The sequence below is a fragment of the Phaenicophaeus curvirostris genome, chromosome 3, assembly GCF_032191515.1.
Source record: "Phaenicophaeus curvirostris isolate KB17595 chromosome 3, BPBGC_Pcur_1.0, whole genome shotgun sequence".
Lineage (NCBI taxonomy): Eukaryota > Metazoa > Chordata > Aves > Cuculiformes > Cuculidae > Phaenicophaeus > Phaenicophaeus curvirostris.
In genome coordinates this window covers 94,581,029-94,604,989 of record NC_091394.1, presented here as the reverse complement: position 1 = coordinate 94,604,989, position 23,961 = coordinate 94,581,029, and the positions used below count along the sequence as shown (strand labels likewise).

The 23,961-nt window shown below is 39.6% G+C and overlaps 1 protein-coding gene across 3 annotated transcripts in view; it reads left to right on the top strand.

The window, feature by feature from the left end:
* TRAPPC9 (trafficking protein particle complex subunit 9) overlaps window positions 1-23,961 on the top strand; it is a 540,656-nt gene that overhangs the window by 53,280 nt on the left and 463,415 nt on the right. For all 3 annotated transcript variants that reach the window (XM_069854713.1, XM_069854711.1, XM_069854712.1), the window contains 4 exons: window positions 822-967; window positions 8,944-9,029; window positions 20,860-20,986; window positions 22,574-22,706. In XM_069854713.1, the coding sequence (XP_069710814.1) occupies window positions 822-967; window positions 8,944-9,029; window positions 20,860-20,986; window positions 22,574-22,706 (492 nt within the window). The remainder of the gene's footprint in view (window positions 1-821; window positions 968-8,943; window positions 9,030-20,859; window positions 20,987-22,573; window positions 22,707-23,961) is intronic.

Below are 23,961 nucleotides of genomic sequence, written 5' to 3'. Positions count from 1 at the left end.
AGGTGTTTTATATCAAAGAGATTCCATGTCTTTGCAGTGTCACTCTTAGGGCTTCATCATATTTCAGCAGTAGCACATTGTCTTGAATGATTTGGGTCATTTTTAGAGCAAATCACTATCTTGTATGTATGTATGTGCTTTTAATTAGTGGGCTGTTGATAAAACTGTTCTTTAATGTAGTGAGGACTTAAATGATTTTCATATTCTCAGTAAGAATTTATTGTTTTGAATGTAAGTGCAAATCTTTAACTTTGGCAAGCGAATGACTGCAGTTATATCTGCACTTTCCACTGGATCAGGTTGTTCAAAGCCCCATCCAGCCTGGCCTTGAACATCTCCAGGGGTAGGGCATACACAACTTTACTGGGCAACCTATGCTAGTGCCTCACCACTCTCACAGTAAAAAAACTCTTCCTAATATCTGATCTAAATCTACCCTTTTCATCCAGTGAAATTTTGTGTGGCTTCCAGTTTGGGTTTAAGTTAAATTTTTTGTTGCTTCCTACTCTGGAGCTGTAGTATCTGTGCTGTTCATCTGCAGTTAACTTGGTAATTAATAACTGGATTTCATAAACCAGATCTGGCCATTTTTGATTTTGTTAGTTTCTACAATAGATTTTTTTTTAAGGTTTTTGTTTTCTGACAGCTTACTGAAACTTTGCCTTTAATTTCCTTGCCTTGGTATTACTTTCTTTTGTATTGTCGGTGATTACTTCATGTTTTCCATTCCAGGTATTTTAATCAGTACCTATTCAGTGTAATTTAGTATTTATCAGCTCATTTGTAACACAGCCTTCTATATAATTCTTTTTACTCAACAGATCTGTGAAGCTCTTGAACCTCCCAACCAGTCTGCGGCCTCACAAAATGAAAAGTCTACTTGGTCAGAATGTGTCAACCAAGAGCCCCTTCATCTATTCTCCAATTATTGCACACAGTCGTGGGGAAGAAAGAAATAAGAAAATAGGTAAGATTATTTTGCAATATTTTCTGATATTTTGTTAAATTAGAAAATCTTCCTTGGTCAAGGCTTTCCTTTCAAGTCTTTTATTGGTCAAGGCTTTCAAACCTGAACATTGCTCTCTTGTATTTGAAATAATCTGCTTTTTAGCCTGAAGTTCTGAAGGAACAAAGCTCTGTTCTCCATGGGATAGTTTCAAATTCAGAAGAGGAATGATGTCTCAAAGATGATAAAACTGATTTTAGAGGCGATAAACTAGTTCTGCCTCTTTCTGAAACAAAAGAGAAATGAGAGAAAACGTCATTCTGACACATTGCATTCAGGAGCCACCTATCATGCGTGGTGCCCTGAGCTCGACACATGTCTGGGGTTTTGCCTTTTTGGATAATGGGTGTTGTCATGAACATGAAGAAATTAGGATGAATGAGCTGCAGTTTCTTGACAAAGGATGCAAATTCATGGGAAACTGGGCTGTAGTAGTACATCACCCATAGATATTTTTAACAATTATTTTTGGTTAATAGTGCTAAACCATTTGGATTTTAAAAATGGTTTTCAGTTTATCTCTTTCAGGAGAAAAAAAAAATCCATCTAGTTGATATCCTGTTATGATTTAACTTGAACTCAGAATGATTAACTGATTAGTCAGTTTGTCTTACAGACAGTTCAGGAAAAATCAGAAAAGCCTTATAAACAATATTTAGAATAACACAGTCATTTTCTGCAAAAGTGTCATTTAATTTATTATAAAGCTCTTCAGTGCGGTAATTGTGCTGCTTGAAAGAGATTACAAGGCTTGTTTCAAATCCTAGATTAAGTTTCAAATATGGGTAGTCCTTTTGTTTCTTTTCATAGCATCACAGAACGGTTTGAGTTGTAAGGGACCTTAAAGATCACCCAGTTCCTCCCCCTACACCAGGCTGCTCAAGGTCCCATCCAACCTGGTCTTGAACATTTCCAGGGGCGGGGGGCATCCACAGCTTCCCTGGGCAACTGTGCCAGTGTCTCACCACCCTCGTCATGAAGAATTTTTTCCTAATGTCTAATCTATATCTTCCCCCTTCCAATTTAAAGCCATTCCTCCTCGTCCTATCACTCCATGCCCTTGGAAAATGTCCATCCCCAGCTTTCCTGTTGCTCCCTTGAGGTACCGGAAGGCTGCTATAAGGTCTCCTTGGAGCCTGCTCTTCTCCAGGATGAACAACCCCAACTCTCTCAGCCTGTCCTCATATGGGCAGTGCTCCAGCCCTCTGGTCATCTTAATGGGCCTCCTCTGACCCATTCCAACAGTTCCATATCCTTCTCATGTTGAGGATTCCAGAACTGGACCCAGGACTCCAGATAGGGTCTCACGAGAGTGAAGTAGAGGGATTTAGTATGTGAAAATTTTTAACATAAGCTTTAGTATCAGCACAAAGAGGAGTTGTGTGACTGTGGAACAGAACTGACTGTAAGAACTTGAATACAGAAATTTGCTGAATGATGTTGATCCTTCTCTGGCTCTTTATGGTACTATTTTTAGTACTGTATAGTCACCAAAAAACCAGGAAAAAGTAGAAAACCAATACTTTGATGTGTCCTCAAGGTTTGTTGGGTTTTCTGTTTCATGCTTTGAACTGTAAACCACTAAACATTGAGCAGATCATCATCAGTCGAGGCTCCAAATAATTCTGCAGATAGGTAGTCAGGAACAAGATAGAGCGGAAACTTTGGAGCATGACAAGCGTGTGCACTCCTCTGCACCTGAACTCTGTTTTCTCTACCCAGCTTCCTGCTTCTTTCAAGCATGAATGCATACAAGAGAGATGGAGAATGATGCTTTCTGATTCCTGTATTCTCTTTCTCCTGTGAGTGGTAGTGTATTTGTATTGTAGGGTATTGCCTTGGTCTCTGGGTCGATTCCTATGTTGACTTGTTCCCCTTTTATTTTACCTTCCAACAGCCCTCTTTCATGTGCTTTTAAAAGGCTGGACATTAGGAAAAAATTTTTCATAGGAAGGGTCATTGGGCACTGGAACAGGCTGCCCCGGGAGCTGGTTGAGTCCCCTTCCCTGGAGGTGTTTAAGGGATGGGTGGACGAGGTGCTGAGGGGCATGGTTTAGTGTTTGATAGGAATGGTTGGACTTGATGATCCGGTGGGTCTTTTCCAACCTGGTGATTCTGTGATTCTAAAATGAATTTTCTCCATCAGTGTAGCAGCCACTTGTTTACCTGGATTGTGCCTGGCCTGCAGAGCCAGCACTTGGAGATTCTCTATGATTCCTTCATTCCAAAGGATTGGAATTCTCCCACAGAATTCCATTCTCCCACAGAATCTTCTAGGTTAGGTGTTGGACTTCATCTGCCTGTGCTTTGGACCCCTGGTTATGACAAAGATCATATCCCTTACCTTGAGAAGAACATGAGCAATTTCTAGTTTGTTTTATGACAATGCATATTTTCTATAAATAGTTGAAATTTGAGGAATTAGGAGATATGCAGAGGTATGGGTTAATATCTGGCAGTTTGGATGGACATGGCTTAGTCCCACTTTGCTGCTCTACTATGGTTTTGAAAGATGAGGATAAAAAAGGATAAGAATTTTAAAAATGTAGCATATGGGAACATCTTAAAGACCTTTCTCATTAATGAAATATTTCTTTGGAAAATAGCTTATATTACTTCTCTGAGTTTGTTTAAAAATTGATCACAATTAAATTTTCAACATTTAATCTCTTATGTATACCTTGTCATGGTTTATTTCATTTAAATAAGACCTTATTGCTCATCTTGGCAAACGCTTGTATTAGAATCATAGAATCTCTTGGTTGGAAAAGACCTTTGAGATCACCAAGTCCAACCGCATCTGTCCACTACTAAACCATATCCCTGAGCACTTCATCTACCCGTCTTCTAAATGCCTCCATGGATGGTGACTCAACCACCTCCCTGGGCAGCCTCTTCCAGTGCCTGAGAACCCTTCTGCTGAAGAAACTTTTCCTGATGTCTAATCTGAAGCTCCCCTGGCACAACTTGAGGCCATTTCCTCTCATCCTGTTGCGAGTCACTTGAGAGAAGAGACCAATCCCCACCTCACTACAACTTCCTTTCAGGTCATTGTAGACAGCAATAAGGTCTTTCCTCAGCCTTCTTTTCTCCAGGCTAAACAACTCCAGTTCCCTCAGCTGCCTCTCATAACGCTTATTCTCAAGATCCTTCGCCAGCATCATTGCCCTGGGAACACTCCAGTGCCTCAGTGTCTTTCTTGTAGTGAGGGGCCCAAAACTGAACAGAGGATTTGAAATGTGGCCTTGCGATCGCTTCCCTACTCCTGCTGGCCATGCCGTTTCTGATACAAGCCAAGATGCTGTTGGCCTTCTTGGCCACCTGGGCACACTGTTGGCTCATACTGAGCCAGCTGTCGACCAACACCCCCAGGTCTTTCTCTTCCAGGCAGCTTTCAAGCCACTCTTCCCCAAGCCTGTATTGCTGTAAGGGTTTTTTTTTTGTCCCAAGTACAGGACTCGCCTTGTTGAACCTTGTTGAACCTCATACCTTTACTATGCAGTGTTCTTGTTCCTTGATGGGTACAAAAGGAACTGCGTTTTTCAGAAGCAGTTCAAGGTAGGATTTGTTAATGTGCTGTGTGTACCACAGGATTTTTACATTATACAGGGCAGTTTCTTCTTCTAGGCTTTTATTCAGCCTAAGAAGTTGTCTGATCTGCTTGTGATCCTGTAAAGCATTTGTGTTTTGAAGTGTATACACAGTGCATTCACCGTTCAGAGCCTCTAATGTTTCATTCAAAGTTGCACAAACAAAGGAATACACAAAGTACCATCAGTTAGTTCCTCTGAAAGAAGCTGAGAAATTTAATAAACTTTGATACTAATGAGAGTATTTTAATAAGATGTATTTAATTAAAAACAATTTCAATAACAAATGAACAGTGTTTTCCTTACATGGAAATATGTAAGCCATATTTTGGTTAAATTATTGTTACAGCAAAGGAAATCAAGTACTGCTGAAAACCAAAGAGAAAAAAAACCCTTCAGAACATCTTGAGGAAATGTTTTCAGCTTTCAGCTTGATAAGCTTTTCTGATTGGAAACAATAAATGGGATAATTATATTCTGGTTAAATTGCTTTAATAATACACAAGGCCATAAGAAAGAAATGTGCTGATTTTTGACATAAAGTGGGTTTTTTTTGTTTTAAAGTGCTGATAATCTAAAGCAGCAAGAATGGATAATAGTCCCATTAGTAAATCTGGCAACTAATGGCATACCTATATGAGATGATATAAATATAGCTTTTCACCTAGGACCATATAATCTGATTTTACCTTTTCTTTCAAAAGCTTTTCATCCCAAGGAGGCAATTCTGTACCATTGCCCTTGCATGTTTTACAAGGAAAGAAAACCAGAGGCAGCTACTGAGATCGAGCATCTTTTTGGTGGTGTGGTTTCTCCATGAATCTTACTTGTGGGCTTTGCTGCCAAGGTTCCATGTCTGTGGCTGGCTGGTACACATGAGGAATGGGAGTGAGGTCACAGCCTGTTCCTACGAATCATCAGAGACCTTGGCACCTCCTGCTCCAAGGTGCTGTCACGTTGCTGCTGAAGCTCTTTGTCTGGCAGTCTCTGGTGGTCAGTGCCACGAAGCCTGAGTACTTCTTGCCGAGTTTCAACTAGTACTTCCCTTTGTGTTCACCCGCCCTAATCCAGCACAGCCGGAGAAAGCCCTCCTGCAGCTCCTCCACCCCTGCCCAAGTGGCCCCACTGCGCACACCTGGCAGAAAAGGACCTGGGGGTGTTGGTTGGCAGCAGCTAAATATGAGCCAGCGGTGTGCCCAGGTGGCCAAGAAGGCCAACAGCATCCTGGCTTGGATCAGAAACTATTTGGCCAGCAGGAGCAGGGTAGTAGTTGTCCCCCTGTACTTGGCAGTGCTGAGGTGGAGTAAAACCCACATTGCTACAACCTCCTTTCAGTAGTTCTAGAGAGTGATAAGGTCTTCCTTCAGCCTCATCTTCTCCAGATGTTCTGGTAACTTCACTTTTTTAGAATCACTTTTTACGTGGTTGCATTGAAAGTGTTTTCTGAAAAGATATTCCAGGCTTGTGATAGTTTTTATACAGTGGAAATTAATTTAGAAGAACAGAAGTGCCCACTTTGACCACTACAAGTGCCTGTGTGGAGAGAGGTAGTGAAAATGGGGCATCAGTGCCTCAACACTTTCGGAGCTCTGTACAATACCTCGTCATAGAATCATAGAATGGTTTGGGTTTAAAGGGATGTTAAAGACAATCCAGTTCCAACTCCCCTGTCATGGGCAGGGACACCTCCCACTGGATCAGGTTGCTCAAAGCCTCATCCAGCCTGTCCTTGAACACCTCCTGGGATGGGGCATCCATGACTTCTCTGGGCAACCTGTGCCAGTGCCTCACCACCCTCATAGGAGAAAAATTCTTCCTTCTATCTAATCTAAATCTCCCCTCTTTTAGCTTAAAACCACTACCCCTCATCCTATCACTACAAGCCCTGCTAAAGATCCCCTCCCCAGCTTTCTTGTAGACACTCTTTTAGTACTGGAAGGCTGCTATAAGAAGCCAGAGGAGTAACAAATTCGTTTGGGGACTGCAGAATGCATAAGACATGCAGTTGTGCTTTTGGACATTTTCTTTTAAAGAACAGTTTCGCTTTTTGAGTTTCATAATACTAGAACCTGTTACTATGCTTGAATGTATGTTTTGATTTTCTACTAGCATTAATTGGAGTTAAACATTGGCATTAAGTAGATCTCCCTTGAGCTCTCTAATATTGCTTGTAAAATGTAATCAGATAGTAAATGATTGAGAGTGTACAATTAGAGTACAGGTGATTTCAACTGTGAATTATAGTCTCAATATTAATAATCCTATTTTTTTACTGGACTTTCTAATGTCCTAGGAAAAAGTGTTAATAATGTCTTTTAAAATTGAGTAAACTCGTACAGGTTAATCCATATACGTTATTTTATGGTCATGATTTTTTTTAACAATTACAGTTAAACCACCTTTTGTTTAATTGGACTGCATGGCCTCAGCTTGTATGGAAACTCTTGTCACATTCAGTTTTATGTCTGAATGTCAGATCGTCATAGAATCATAAAATGGTTTGGGTTGGAAGGGGTCTTAAAGATCATCCAGATCCAACCTCCCTGCCACAGGCAGAAGGGACACCTCCCACTACACCGGGCTGCTCAAGGACCCATCCAACCTGGCCTTGAACACTTCCAGGGAGGGGACATCCACAGCTTCCCTGGGCAACCTGTGCCACTGTCTTACCGTGCTCATCGTGAAGGATTTCTTCCTAATGTGTAGTCTAAATCTCCTGTCTTTCAGCTTAAAACAATTAACCCTCATCCTATCACTACATGCCCTTGTAAAAATTCCCTGCCCAGCTTTCTTGTATGCCTCCTTCAGGTACTGAGAAACTTGGAAGGTAGGCAGGATCTTACAGGCTGAAAGATTATGAAGTGGTGATGTAAAATACTCTTTCTGCACTGAGCAGTTCCTCAGGACTCGCGTCTCTGCTGCTGACCTCACTTCTGTAAACTCCTCGCTTCCTTAAATTAAAATAAATCCATATTTTAAACTCGGCAGGATGAAGCGTCTTTAAAGTTGAACCTCTGTCACTTATAGGGAGTTGTCAAACTGAAAGTACGGCTTACTACCTCACCTATTTTTGTTCTTTGTCTTCCTTAAGTATTTCCAGAAGTTACTAAATAGTTTGCGTTATTTCCTGAGTTTCCATTTTGTGAACCTCAGAAGAATCTGTCACTGTAGATCCTAGCAGACCTTCCCCTCTCACAGCATTCCCAAACTACTTACTGTTTCCCAAAGAAAATCGGTGGGAGGAAACTAAGGTGGCCTCTTGCTGGTGAGCAGTTGTTTCTTTCTTAATTTAGAACAATCTTTTATTTACTCTATATCATAAGCTGTGTCTGTATGAAGATTTCTTTCCGTTATTTTTAATTCCCTTCTTCCTGCTGCGTTCATTCCTTTCTGGTTGCTTTTAATCTGAGTCTTAATTATCCGAGGCAATGTTCGTAACTCCAAGTATGTAAACCTTTAAGTGTTTAACATTAAGGATGTGTTTAAGTACTGTTTGAATTGATGCCTGAGTTAATTTTGCCAATGCAGTATTGGCACGCTGGGTCTTTGAAGCACTATTACTGCATCACTGAATGCTTCCTGTCCTTTAACCCAATGCTTTGCCTGGGATTTATTTATAGCTTGTGTCCCACGCTGCACTTGAATAGGACTGTGAAGATTATACAGAAATGTTAGTTTAGAACATTAAGATAATACAGCAATCTGATGGCTTAGCTGATGCTGTTTCTTTATATCATGATGATTAGATTGAGCAGCAGGTTGAGGGAGGGGATTCTCCCCCTCTACTCCACTCTTGTGAGACCCTACCTGGAGTATTATGTCCAGTTCTGGAATCCCCAACATGAAAAGGATATGGAACTGTTGGGATGGGTCCAGAGAAGGCCACGAAGACAATGAGAGTGCTGGAGCATCTCCCATAAAAGGACAGGCTTTGAGAGTTGGGGTTGTTCAGCATGGAGAAGAGAAGACTCTTTGGAGACCATATAGCAGCGAGCTACTGGAAAGCTGTTGGTGGGGGGGCGTTGCGGAACATTTTCTATGGGCATGTAGTGATAGGATGAGGGCTTTAAATTGGAACTGGAAAGGTTTAGATTAGACGTTAGGAAGAAATTCTTCATGATGAGGGTGGTGTGGCACAGTTGCCCAGGGAAGTTGTGGATGCCCCCTCCCTGGAAGTGTTCACAGCCAGTTTGGATGGGACCTTGAGTGGCCTGATCCAGTGGCAGGTGTCCCTGCATACGGCAAGGGGATTGCAACTGGATGATTTTTAAGATCCCTTCCAACCCAACCCATTCTATGATTCTGTGATTCTAATTCCTACATTAATTCTATAATCATTTCTTGTAGACTTCCAGTGGGTCCAGGGAGATGTATGTGAAGTTCAGTTGATGGTGTACAACCCCATGCCTTTTGAGCTCCGAGTAGAAAACATGGTAGGTATCTTTCTAAATGTCCCCTTTCTATTATTTTTCCCACAAGTTTCTCATTTGAACTTTCAAATATGGTTTTCTATAAATCAAATAATAGCTTAAAAAACCTTTTACGCCAGTGTAACCTCTATTTAGCAGTGCATACTGTCAATTACTTCATGTTTGTTGGTGATGAGGCATTGAAGTGAAAATCTCTGCCACTTAGAGTGTTGAAGTGCTTTACTGTTGCTGACCTGTAAATTAATTCTGTACCTTTTTGCAGTGACTACAACTCATGCTACATAATTTACATATACAGGTTTTCAAGTAATAATTATATTCTGAAACCTAATAATTAGCGTATACTTACTACTGTAATTTAAAAATCTGCATTCATCCTAGATTTTCAAATTCTCTGTTTGACCGCATTTTTAAAAATCTGAGAAATTTAAATAGTTCTGAGACGCTTTGGTTTTTAATAGAAGCTTCAGCTTGTGGTTTTGCTGCTCCCAAGGATATTTGAAAACTCCATAAGCCAAAATTATCAGAAGAGAGGAGAAAAAAGGCTAAAATACCAGAGGAGCATGTAAGGTTAGAAAGATCAAGCCCTAGCTGTCTGCAACTTTAGTTGATTGTATGATGTTAATTTTGTGGACTACTTGCAGTGTATCCTGAAACAGTAAACTGGTTTTTTTTCACCCTCTTTATGCCAACTAACAGTGCTTTTTAAATTGTTACCTGTTTAAAGATTACAAGTCCTCTAACTACCAAACCAGCTTACTCTCTGCTCCGATCTAATACAGTGGTGTCCTTTATGTTAATTTTTTTTTACCTTTAATATTGCTTTAAAAAAAACCCTTGTCTTTTAGAGCCTGTTGTTCTGTTAAGCTAAGTGAATCAGTCTGTTTATTTCTTCAGGAATTTTGATGTTTTTTTTTAATTGGTAGGTACACTGCAGTGGCCAGGCAAACAATTTGACCTCAATTATTACTAATATGCTACGTATAATAAAGTGGTTTTCCATGGTAAAGGAATGTGCCCAAAGGTTATACTTATAGCATAATAAAATTCAGTCTTGGAAGCTAAGACACTAGTTTCTACAGCAGTATTTTATCTAACCCTCACAGAAGTATTCCACATTGTTAGGAATGAATAGAAAAAGTAATTGTAAAGCTGCACATCGGAAAGGATTCTATACAGGAATTAATTTATTTAAGAGTGTTTTCATGTATAGTGTAGTTTGTTTTGTGTAAGTAATGATGTGATTGTATATTTTAAAAAATGGATTTGGATAATTTCTTAATGAGGAAATTTCTTGTGAGTGCTTACATACACTTAAGAACTCAGTTGTTTGCATAGATGTGCACTCCATCCATTCCCCCAGCAAATTAGTTGCTGTAGCATGAATATTTCTTTTTACTGTTCATGTGATACAGTTCTGTCTTTGAATTAATACTAAATTTCGGTTTCATTGGTAAGTGTAAGAGGCAGCAGGCACGCAAACTAGCTACAAATAAATGAAGTGATTAACATAATTCTTTAGTCAGTGCTCCATAAATAGAGTGCTTTCAGCCATTCTGCTGTGCGCTAATGTCTTCTCATTGGTAGAAATGAGTTGATTTTGCTTGATTTGTTTGTGGTATCAAGACTGTAGCCAGCAAGTTGAGGAAAGCAATTATTCCCCTCGATTTGGCATTTGAGAGACAATGTCTTTAGAACCAACGCCAGTTTTGAGCTCCCTGTACAATAGAAATAGTGACAGGCTGGTATCAACCCAGCAGGATTACCAGGATAAGACACATCAGGGCAGGTTCAAAGAGCTGCATTTGTTCATTTTGAAGAAGAGGAGACTACTGGGGTAATTCCTTTGGCTCTCCTCGATCCCAAAGTGCAGTGAAAATGGAGCCAGGCTTTTCGCAGAGGTGCCTGGTGTAAGGATGAGAGTTAGTGAACATGTGACAGCAATGGAAAACTTTCCCGATAAAAAAAATTCCCCTTTTCCCATCGAGAGGGTGATCATACATTGGCACCGGTTACCAAGAGAGAATGTGGGATCTCTGTCTTTAGAAATCTTCAAAACTTGAATGTGTAGGACAGTGAAAAACCTAACTCCACCATCGAGGTTGGCCCTGTTCTGAGCAGCGGGCTGGGAAAGAGCACCTCTAGCATTTCCTTCCAGCCTAAATTGTTCTGATTTTCCAGTCTGATCTATGAGTTTTCTAGAACATGGGAATAGTTATTACTTTATCGCAAGGATAAAATCTTTGTTTTTATTTTAATAATTCAAGGCATTGTTTAATATTTCAAAATGTTTTGGTTTATTATTAACACATACTCCTGCATGTGGTCCCCATGCCCCCTTGTTGTCTGATTTCTCATCGTGTATCACATTCTTCTATGTTAGTTAGTTTCAGAGAATCATTTTCATAGCAAGTGTGTCCTTTCCTGTCATTTAGTGGCAGTTTCAGCTTGTCTGTCCCACATTTTTTTTTTGCTCTGACTCATCATCTTGCCTTTGCAGTGTGACTCCCTACCTGTTCAGGCTTGTTGCCAGTCATGTTGCAGTTCTTTGAGTTCTCCATGACATGATTCCCTTTGTTCTTTACCCTTCTCATGGCTCACCATTCATCAACATCTAACTGTCCTGAAATCTATAGTCTTGCAGAGGGATCTTGAAAAATTCGAGAGATGGGCAATCATGAACCCTATGAAGTTTAACAAGGGCATGTGCTGGGTTTTGTACCTGGGACATGGCAACACTGGATGCAGGCACAGCCCAGGGAGTGAGAAGCTGGAGAGCAGCCCTGTGGAAAGGGACCTGGGGGTTCTGCTTAATGGCAAGTTGAACACAAGCCAGCAGTCCAGCCTGGCAGCCAGGAGGGCCAAGTGTTTCCTGGGCTGCATCCAGCATGGCATTTCTCGCCAGTCGAGGGAGGTGACTGTCCTGCTCTGCTCCGCACTGGTGTGGGCCTGCCTTGAGTACTGAGTGCAGTTTTGGGTACCACTGGATAAAGGGGATATCAAGCTACTGGAGTGTCCAGAGGAGGCCGCAGAGTTGGTGAAGGGTTTAGAAGGAAAGGTGTATGAGAGGGGGCTGAAATCACTTGTTCTGTTCAGCCTGGAGAAGAGGAGACTGAGGGGAGACCATATCACAATTTACTTCTTCCTCACAAGTGGAGGAGGAGGAGCAGCCACCGATCTCTCTGGTGACCAATGCTAGGATCTGAGGGAATGGCAGGAAGATGTGCCAGGTGAGGTTTAGGTTGGATATTAGAGGATGGTTATTCACTGAGAAGGTGGTGGAGCACTAGAACAGCTCCCCAGGAAAGCCGTCCTGGTGCCAAGTGTGGCAGTATTGAAGAAGCATTTGGCCAACGCCCTGAGACACTTGGTGTGAATGTTGGGCTTGTCCTGTGCAGGGACAGGAGTTGGACTTGATGATCCTTGTGGGTCCCTTCCAACTCAGGACATTCTATGATTTTTTGATTTTCTATTTTTTTCCCTTTCCTTTGTCTTTCAACTTAGGATTTGTTGTTTTGTTAGCTTACTTGTTTCATGTTAATGTTGGAAGCATCAATCCAAACTTTTATCGTGATTCTTGGACGTGTTCAGTGCCAGGTTGGATGGGGCCTTGAGCAGCCTTATCTAGTGGGAGGTGTCCCTGCCCATGGCAGGGGTATTGGAATTAGATGACCTTTAAGATCCCTTCCAACTCAAACCATTCTATGACTCTATGATTTATACTTTTCCTAATGTGTCTTCCTGTTTGTTATAGTTGGAAGTTGAGATGGGAAACAACTTAGTATTGAGGACAAGTTGGTAAGGAGAACGGTTCCTCATTGAAAGGCTTCTCTGGCTTTTTTTCATTGTTTGAAGTGTTCATGCTAGGTACATGGAGTTTTATTGAGAAGGCCAATGGCATCTTGGCTTGTATCAGAAACAGCATGACCAGCAGGTCCAGGGAGGTTATTCTCCCTCTGTACTCGGCACTGGTGAGACCGCTCCTCGAATCCTGTGTTCAGTTCTGGGCCCCTCACCACAAGAAGGATGTTGAGGCTCTGGAATGAGTCCAGAGAAGAGCAACAAAGCTGGTGAGGGTGCTGGAGAACAAGTCTTAAGAGGAGCGGCTGCGAGAGCTGGGGTTGTTTAGCCTGGAGAAGAGGAGGCTGAGGGGAGACCTCGTTGCTCTCTACAACTACCTGAAAGGAGGGTGTAGAGAGGAGGGTGCTGGCCTCTTCTCCCAAGTGACAGGGGACAGGACAAGAGGGAATGGCCTCAAGCTCCGCCAGGGGAGATTTAGGCTGGACATTAGGAAAAAATTTTTCACAGAAAGGGTCATTGGGCACTGGAACAGGCTGCCCAGGGAGGTGGTTGATTCACCTTCCCTGGAGGTGTTTAAGGGACGGGTGGACGAGGTGCTAAGGGGCATGGTTTAGTGTTTGATAGGAATGGTTGGACTCGATGATGCGGTGGGTCTCTTCCAACCTGGTTATTCTATGATTCTATGATTCTGTGATTCTATGATTAAGTAAAATAAATTGAATTTTTAGGCTTTACATGAGACTGTGGAGATATTAGTTTGATCAGTGTTGCATGATAAGACCTGTACTGTCTGAAAAGTTAGTTCTTTTATTGTTTTATTGTGCTGTTCTCAAAGCTTTTTGCCCATCTTTGCTGTACTTGCTGTTTATTGTCTGCCATGCATATTTATGCTTTGGGACTCTGTTTAGATATCTGTTCTTCATGTGTGTCCCATTTCTGTATTGCTTTTCTGCCTTTTTCTATGTCATGTTTTTGTTTTGTCCATATACTTCTGAAGGCCGATCCATTGAAAGGTGCAATAGCGTTTGTCAAATGACAATGTATAGTCACAGAATATGGAGGTGATTAGGTCCAACAATGAGGTATTTTAGTCAGTGAAACAAAGCAAGAGAGATCATGGTGGTGATCAGACAAAGTGCTTTAATAAAACTTAACAGGTACCTTAGGTCAACAGAGTGAGACACAGACAGAAATGAACCTGACTGGCTTTGGGTGGGATGGACTGCAGTGTTTCTGCTCTCCTGGTGGTGGAGCTCGAGTTTGAGAGATGTGATATTCAGCTGTAAATAAGTGTATGTACAACTTTACTTGATTTCCCAGGAATATTGATTTCTGTATAGACTTGTTCAGGCATGTGAATGATAGCTTCTACCTCTTTTGCAGTTACTTTTTTCTGTCCAAGAAAAAAAGAACCTTCAAAAACCCCCCAAAATACTGAGAAATCGCTGATGGATTATTTTGTATATTGGGACAAATGTTAAAGCATGGTACAATCTAGTGAGATCTTCTACTAAAATAAAATACATGTGAAAGTGCACTGCAAAGTGTGTTATGTTCTTTTAAATTTTTTTTCTTCTTTGTTTCTCAAGTTTAACATTAAAGGTAAAAAAAGAAAAGGTAGAAATTTTGAGGCAGTGATATTTATTGAGTGAAAGCATTTTTTCTGCACTTACTGTAGCTTTCTTAAAACCATGGGTATATTTTCTACAATATATAAAGTATAGAGCCATGAAAACTGTGTTTAATAAAATACTATTGAGAAAGGGCCATGAAGATGATCAGAGGGTGGTGAGGCACTGGCGCAGATTGCCCAGGGAAGTTGTGTTTGCCCCCTACCTGGCCAGATTGGATGGGGCTTTGGGCAGCCTCATCCAGTAGAAGGTGTCCCTGCCCATGGCAAACGGGTTGGAACTACATGATCTTTAAGGTCCCTTCCAACCCAAACCATTCTATGATTCTGTGAAAGTAAAAAATAGTACTCCAAAACATGACGATTATGTAATTTATAGTATTAAGACATTATTCAAAAAAATGTATTTGTTCTGTAGTTCTCCTTTTGTTTGGAGTGTGTTGTATATTTATTTGAAGACAATTTAAGCTTGGTGTTTAGATTAATGGTGCTATAGAATGGCTGTTATATTAGCCAAGAGCTCAGTGTTGGTGTCTAGAAGTGCCACTTTAAATTTTGATAACTCTTTATGTATAATCAGTCCCATAACTTTGTTTATGATGATTTAAATTGTTTCCACCAACTGTTCTTCAGCAAGTTCCCATCTTTGTACTGTTTCTACCATCTTCAGAGAATATTTACTTACTGATACACTACATTTAATTGAAGCTATATTAGGTAAGAATGTACACAAAGAAGCTGAGGGGGAAGAAGGATAAAAATGGTTGTGTTTGGTATTTTCTAGGTCTGCCTAAACCAATCTTATTAAAAATAGGGAAAATTTCCTTTTAAATAAATATTTGATAGTTTTTGTGTAAAGTGTTTGACGACATTGTATGAAGTATGTTCAGCCTGAAAACTAACTTTGATGGCAGTGTTGCTTTAAAAAAAGGAATGATTGCATTTCAGGGCTGGTAAGTAAAGTCTTAAAAATACATTTATGTACTCATGTTCTTTTAACAGCGTCCCTGACCGCTACCATTTACAGACAAGTTGTTTTATTTTTCTAAAACTAAATTGAGGCTGGAAGTGATTGAAAGATGTGATAATAGCACGTATATATTCACTCTAAGACAATTTAAATTGTTTTCTAAGAATACAAGGAAATGTAAAATTGAAGGTTTTTTTTTTTTTTAATCTGTCATTCATGTATTCCCTGGAGGAAACCTTCTATACGGTTCAACTTTTCCTGTAAGGTTGGAAAGAGCAATGATTCCTAAATAGTATTACTCGAAATAAGGTATAAGACTCGAGGGGAAAGAAATTTAACGCTTATTGTCTTTTTTTTTTTTGGTGTATCTGATATGTTTAGGTAAAGGATGTGACAGTACTTCGGCCATGATTTGGTTGTTACTCTTCATCTGAAGCATTTTTAGGCACCAGAGGGCAATGTTGGGCAAATATTGCTGAATTCTGCTATCCAGCAAACAGCAATATTGAAGATTTCTTTCAGACATTCTAGATATGTCATTGTCTTTTAAGACTTATTTGTGTGGGTTAAGTTTTAAGAGTTAGTGTCTTGATTTCAGTTTATGTATGGAACTTCAAAGCCTAGTTGAGATTTATGGTGTTTTTTTTCTCCATTTTGGTAAGTTTTTATGCTTTCTTAATATCTTTGCTTTAAAAAGCTCCAAATTTTAGTGAATAATTAAACTCTCCTAACGAGAGAAATGAATGCTGGATTTTCCTTCATGTGGTAATACACTTGAGGCTCTTTTATTTCTAGCCCAGACATATTATGTGCGTGGTGCAGGTGTCTTGGTGTTTCCATTGTGTTTGCTGTCTTAGAAAAGCTCATAGTTTTCATGGGTTTTGTTGTTAAATAATAGACTGAGAACTCATTCTTAATGCATTATAGGATAAATATGTTGTGCCGAGGATTTACTTTGCTTCAGCAGTTACCTGTGTGCAACATGCTGTGTCTGTGATCAGCGTGATCCAAGGGTGTCATTTTGGTATAATTCCAGGAGTTAGGGAACAATGTACACTGTACATAGCAATTTTCTTCACTTTGCTGTTATTAAATCATTTTAATCCTAGCGATTGCTGTGACTAGTAACTCTTCTTGTCCATTAGCACATTCATTTTATGTGATTGTACTCCAGATCCATTCATGTGCCTTTTTGTCTATTCCTGTCTCTGTTTATCTTCTGTCTGGATTATACCTGCAGTTAACATACCCAGTTTAAGTTCTTTGGTGAGGAAGATGCTTTCTCTGTCAGCTGCATTATGATTGCTGCTTTTCCTGAGCCTTGACCGTTAGCCTTTAAAATATCACCGTTGACTTATTTAATTTTTCTCAGTTGACTTCCCTATTCCTCTCCCTCTCTCCCCTCCACACCCTTTTTTAATCTTTAATTTTTTCAATTATTTGGCTCTGGTGCATTCCAATCCTCAGTTCCCTGGAACAAGAGAGCTCATTGGTGTCATAGATGAAAACTCCAGCTGGGTGGTGAGGTTCTGACTGGCAGCTTTGGGGTCATATGGCAGCCTGTATATATGTGGGCTTGACTACTTTAGATGCATTTATTGAGGCTATGCTGGTTTATGGTCTCCCTTCAGGTTATTTTTTCCTTTACAGGATCCTAAATATCTTCCCAAGCTCCCCTTCAATCCAACTTGATAGTGGAGGATGTCCGATTTCTGGGATGGGGGACTAATTAATATTGAGTAAGATCACAACTGTTTATACTGCAAGAAGTGAAATGCATATGTAGGTGTGAAGTGAAATGAATGTTTAGATGCAAAGTGAAATGAATGTATAGATATGAAGTGAAATCAATGCGTAAATGCATGTCCTTGACATCCATTGTGATTAAAAATGTGAAGTAGATGAGTAAGAACATGGGACAAAGCTTTATTTACTCATTGCTTCCCTCTCCCTCTTGCCCCAAGGAAAACTGGCCTAATTAGGAGCATTTCTTAACGAGGACCTTCCCATATTACAGGAAAGTGACCTGACTCTGGTTTTGCAGAGACATTGCAATCTCCTAGTGTTTTGTGTGTGTTTATGAGCAGTTGCTATACTGGCTAATTTGGGGAGGTAGCTAGGAATGGAAAAATAATGATGTGTAGTAATTGTTAAGAGGTAAGTTCAACGTAGTATTAGGAGAACGTTTGAACTGGAAAGGCTTTCCAGTTTAGCCACTGCATTCAGTTACCTGATCCCTTCTTAGAGACTGCTTCTAAGTGAAATTCCAGAACTCCCTAGATAAACGTGCTGGGAATGGTTAATGTAGAGTTGACTGCTTCAAAGTAAGAAGAGATATTAGACGAAGTCTCTCTCAGTTCTGTTTTATTTCCATTTGCTATAGCTGATACTAAACAAGACATTAGAGTGCTTTATTTTTGTCATTGATTTTTTAGGACTCCAAGTCCTTGGATAAAAGTAATTTGTTGAAGTGAATCCTGAGTAATTGAAATATATTTGAATATTTGGCCAAGTGATAGTTCAGTGCTTTCAGGACCGAAGTAATCTTACAAAGCCTGCTGTAGCTGTTTTAAAAGTGAGTTTTGGAGTGTGTATATGTGTATAGGGTTCCCTTCTATTTATATTCTAAGATTTGCTTCTACCAAAGCAAAAGCAGAGTGATTATGATGAAGACTTGAGTCTAAGTCAGTATTAGAGAGTGAATGTTTACCCCGGTTCTGTGAGGTGAATCTCACTGGAAGGATTCAGTTACATGCATTCAGTTATTTTGCATCGTATTCAAAAGTAGTTTGTCTTGTCTATTTATTGCAATAATTATTTTGATCTTTTTTTTTTCTGAAGTTCTGCAAAGAATATTTCACCAAGAGCACAAAGAAAGCCTGCTGCATTAACATATATGTTTGAAAAGTAGTGACCAAGCTTGTGTTTATGAAGTGGGAATCCCAAAATGTCAGAGCTGTGGTGCACTGGGTGCTGAGTGCCTGCTGGAGACAGAACTAGTTTTTCTGTACTTGTTTGTGATTTATTTCCGACAGCTGAAGTCTCCATGTGAAACTGGGGGAAAATTGTAATTCAGTAGAAGTGAGGGTTTGACAGAGTTTCTTACAGCTTAAGTCAAATGATGACATTGAATTTTTCGCAATAATAGTGCAGGATAGAATTCTCTAACGCACCTTTCCATGAAGCAAGAGTAGCTTTGTTTGAAGTAGATGTTGTCTCAACAGTGTCAAGTCTACAAAGAAGTAATTGCTAGAATGAATGACTATAGCTTCTGGATATATTATAATCATGATGACTTCGTATCTTCAGTAGATGAGGAATCAAGAACCTGACAAACCTGTTCAGATTGCTTTTTTAAGCTGTTGCTGTGTTTAGGACTTTGCTGTTAAAAATCTTAGGTGCAAAACATTTTTGTAGTTGTTATGTAGCATGTACAGAAAAAGATGCTTGGTTGTTAATTTTCTGGAAGGCACACTGAGAGTGGGGAGAAATTCTGATAACAACTTTTAGTTCAGTTGATTTGATTGCTGGTGGATTCCTTTGGGTTAATGTGCAGGAATTACTGGAAGAAGACTTGCTGGTGGTTAGTTCCAATGCAGATCAGGCCATTAAAAGTTCCTGTACGTGGCAGGTCAAGTTTCAGTCGTTTGCTGGGTAATTCCTGTGGTGCCATTTGCATTTCTTTAAATACTTGTTATGTGAGTATCAGTTTTCCTAGTTTTTAATTACAAACAGAAGAAGGCTAGGCTAGCTGCCTTTACAGCTGAGTTGAGCATTAAAGGTGCACCATTGAAAAATAAATAGAATTAAAAAATAGGCAATCATAGATGTTTTCAGAGGAAAACAGTGCTAGTGTTCTGGTACTGTGCAGAGAACCATAGAATCATTGATTGGTTTGGGTTAAAGATCATCCAGTACCAACCCCCCCTGCCACGCACAGAGACACCTCCCTCTGAATCAGTTTCCTCAAAGCCTCAGCCAACCTGGCCTTGAACACTCACAGGGATGGGGTTTCCACGACTTCTCTGGGTGACCTATGCCAGTGCCTTACCATCCTCGCAGTCAAAAATTTCTTCCTAATATATCATCTGTCTCCCCTCTCTCAGCTTAAACTTCTCATCCTGTCCCTGCACTCCCTGAAAAAGAGCCGCTCCCCAGCTTTCCTGTAGCCCCCTTTAAGTACTGGAAGGCTTCTCTTCTCCAGGCTGAACAACCCCAACTCTCTCAGGTTGTCGTTGTATGGGAGGTGCTACAGACCTTGGATCATCTTCATGGCCCTCTTCTGGGCTCACTCCAACAGATCCATGGCCTTCTTGTGCCGCTTCATAATCTCCTGATTCAGACTTTTGTCTCTTTGTGGTTTTGTGTAGCTCAATCCATCAGGATTTTCATCTGTGTTTACAAAAATAGTATTGACCTTTGTCGTAGAGTTTTGTTTTCCTATGAAGCATCCTCATGTAGCTGAAGTTTTTTGTATTTACTGCATTAATTGATGGAGGTATTTGCATGGCATCTTTAGTAAAGAATAAAAATAAAAGTCTGTGTAAACAAAAGCAGCTGGTAACTTGGACTTATGTGCTTTACAACATTAAATTTCTTACTTGTAACAATACATTCTGTGTTAAAGCAGCTTAAATTCATGAACTGAACTTAAAATAACTTTCACAGTCTTCTAAGGACAGTAGTGCTGTGTTTATAAGTTTGTTAAATATCTTTATTTTTGCTTAATTTATTTACTAAGTGTTTTATCTTTAGGTTGCAAAGAGATTTCTCTGGCATTCACTGAAGATTGGACTTGATGATCCAGTGGGTCTTTTCCAATCTAGTGATTCTGTGATTCTGTGAAGGAATAAACCATACAGTCTAACTGCAGGCACCTAGGCTTGATAGAAGTTTGAGTTAGCGAAGTGGATGCCTTATTCCAGTTCTCTGGGACGTTTAGGTTGGATAGCAAAGCCAGACTTCTTCTATTACCTGTAAATACTGTTTGTTTTCTCCCCATGGATAAATATTTTCTGGCCAGGAACTTTAAAGCTAAGTTCTTGCTTATGTATGAAAAACATCTTCCATTGTCTAAAATATAAGCAAATATGTAAGTAAGGTCACAAGTACAATTAAATGTATGTACAAACCAACACTGTGCAGATTATAACACTCCTGCTTTTTACTGTGCTTGGATATAAATATTTATTGTTTTTTTCATACATCGTTCCCACTTCAGATCCTGAAACACGTTTCAGTGGAGAATACAAATTTTACTATAATTCTAGAAGTCACTGGAACTTAAAAACCAAAATAACTGATATGAGCAAACTGGAATATATTGCAGAAGTTTTTGTGATGTAATGCTAGAGATTGAAATATAAGTATATATCATAAAAATGTAAGTGTATATCATAAAGGAATTTATCTGTTTAATATGACTTTTTCAGGGTCTCTTGACAACAGGAGTAGAATTCGAATCGCTTCCTGCAGCTCTTTCTCTACCTGCCGAATCTGGTCTTTACCCAGTAACTCTTGTTGGCGTTCCTCAAACGACTGGACAGATCACTGTCAATGGTAAGGGATGTCTTTAGTCACTCTCTTCGTAGTAAAATATCCTTGTCTTTTCCATCTCTGTGGATTTCATAAGTTCGTATGACACGCATTTGTTTGCCAGTCTGAATTCTCCTCAGTAAGTAAACGACAGCCCAAAACAAAGAAAGAAATCTGTTTTCTCTACTGGACTTGATAAAGAAACAGAGCCTGAAGAATTGCTTGGTTGTAACAGCAGTAAAGAACACATGCTTACATTATCTCATGTATGAGAGGAAAAGGATAATGAACTCATGCTTGCCTTGATTAATGCTTTCATTTGGAAAGCTTCTGAGGAGGATTACTGAACTTTTTCATGAGAAAGAAAGATAATCTTGTTGTTCGTTTTTCTTAATCATGCTCATGTAAAACCTCAGACACTTTTTTGGTTGCTTCTGTGGAAACAATCTGGCCAATGTGTGCGGAGGCTGTCACTAACAAAATATCATTTCATTAATAAGTATAAATAGAATAGTGTTTGAAGTAAGTAAAGAGAATTAAGAAGCTTTAGTAGAAGATGAGCAAATCAGGCTTCTAGAAAAGGAGCTATGTGTGAAGATGGTGAATTCAACAAGTAGTAGGACTGAATCATCTTACCAACGCACAGTTCTAGGTACGTGTTCCTGGAATGCAGAATTGCAGGAGAAGAGCCATTTTAGTAAAGCTAAACAGCAAAAGAAGATGGGTTTGAACTTGACAAAACTCTGTTCTCACTGAGTCTTTCTTTAAGAGCTTTTCTCTTTGCTCATAAAATGATTCTTTGGTTTTTTTCGTTTCAGAAACTATCATAGTAAATGCAGAATAGCATCAAAGCACTCAACATTTTTGCTGTAGTTGTTTGCATTTAGCTTCACGTACTAGAAATGTACTGCAAGTAGGGGAGTTGATTTCTGTATTTGGTGGCTGTTTTTGTGTCAATTTGTTGACAATTTTTTTTTTTTTGTGTCAATTTGTATCTTCCTTCAGATATAGATTTATATATTGCCTAGTAAGGAGCTGGTGTAGAGGTACTTTCCTACTAAATTGAATTGAGGATAAGCTGTGGTCTTTCATGGCAGGTGTCTGTCTGTATACACGTATTCCTTTTTTTTCTTGATTTGTTTTGTTTAGGATTCTTTTTTACCTTAACTCCTGGGTACAGTTGAGACTCCTAGAAACACTTTTTTGAGGAAAGAGGGAACTGTTAACATGTCTTGATAGGTAGCAAGTTTTATGTGAACTAGTGGATTAGGGGATATAGTAAAGACCACTGTTTTATACTACAACTTGTGATGTTGGTCTTGTAAAGACTATAGATTTTACCACAGCACATGGTGGAAATCAGAGACTCTTTTGTTAAGATTTTAATTACATGTCGCAGTTACAAAGGCATATATGTGTGTTGTTTGTATGTTGTCATGCAGCTTCAAATGTTGTTATTTACATATTTCATGTCCTGAGAGAAGGTGTAGAGAAGGTAGTGGTTTGAGTAGCAGAAATCTTGGCAAGATCTGACTAGTGAGCTTAGTACTTTGAGACCTCTCAGCAAACAGAAAAATTCACAGTGTACTGATGTTTTCTTCTAAAAATCAGGTTACCACACTTCAGTTTTTGGAGTCTTCAGTGATTGCCTTCTGGATAATCTACCAGGAGTAAAGACCAATGGCTGTACTGTCGAAGTCATTCCAGCTTTGCCAAGGCTGCAGATCAGTACCTCCCTTCCAAGGTGAGAAACTGAATTAAATGATGGTTTTATTTGTTTATATTTAAGCATTAGTCATGTGCTGAATAAAACCTCCTTCATTTCAGTATATAATCAGTGCTTTAGTAAAATAAGACATAAATTGTATCTGTTCTATTTACTTTAGAATATAAATCTATTTTTTTTTGTTTTACTGCTTGAAACCTTGGAATTTCGTAGACAGTATTTTGAGATTGATTTAACTGATGGAGTATAAGGATTATTCATTATGAAAGTCGTAGTTTTAAAAGACTGAATCCTTTAAAGGCTAAATATTCATAAAATCAAAGAGATAATCCATGGAATAGTGTGGATTGGAAAGGATGCCTCTGGAGGTCATCTGGTCCAGAATCTTCCTAAAATCAGGGCCAGATTTGACAATTGATATGACTTAAATGTTAGATCAGGTTGCCAAGGGCATGATCTAGTTATGTTTTAATTATCTCCATGGGTGTTGTTTCCGTCACCACTGTGGGAAATCAGTTCCGACGTCTTACAACATTAGCGAGAGTAAAAATCTCTCCCTCTTCTTCTTTTCAAACTGAGAAAATCCATCTCTTTGAACTTGTCCTCTTGTTGTGCTCCAGCCTCCTAATTATTTTGATAACCCTCTTCTGGTCTTGCTCCAACGTGTCAATATTTCCGTTGTTCAAGAGAGGCCCAAACGTGCTATCATGCTTTAGAAACAATTTGTTTAGGAGGTACAGGAAGAATTAACTAAAATAGCTTCCTTATATTCTGTTCAAAAAGGACACAGTAGTTTCGTGGGATTTTAGAGTTTTTTTCCCCCATGAAGAATGTGACTGTATCCAGACTGTGTCTCCAGACTGAATGTGATTGTGTAGGGAAAAAACCAGAAGGGCTAAGGCTCAGCTAGAAATTGGATTGGCCAAGTCAGTGAAAGATAACAAAAAATCTTTCTACAAATATATAAATAATAAAAGGCGGACTAGGGAGACCATACAGTCCCTATTGGACACAGAAGGAACAACAGTGACAGGGGATGAGGAAAAGGCTGAGGTACTTAATGCCTTCTTTGCCTCAGTCTTTAGTCGTAAGGAGGGTCGTTCCGTCTGTGTACAAACCCAGGAGCTAGAGGAGCATAATGAGGCTCCCGTGATCCAAGAGGAGGTGGTCAGAGCCTTGCTAGCCCGACTGGACAGCCACGAGTCTATGGGGCCAGACGGGATTCACCCTAGGGTACTGAAGGAGCTGGTGGATGTGCTGGCCAAACCCCTTT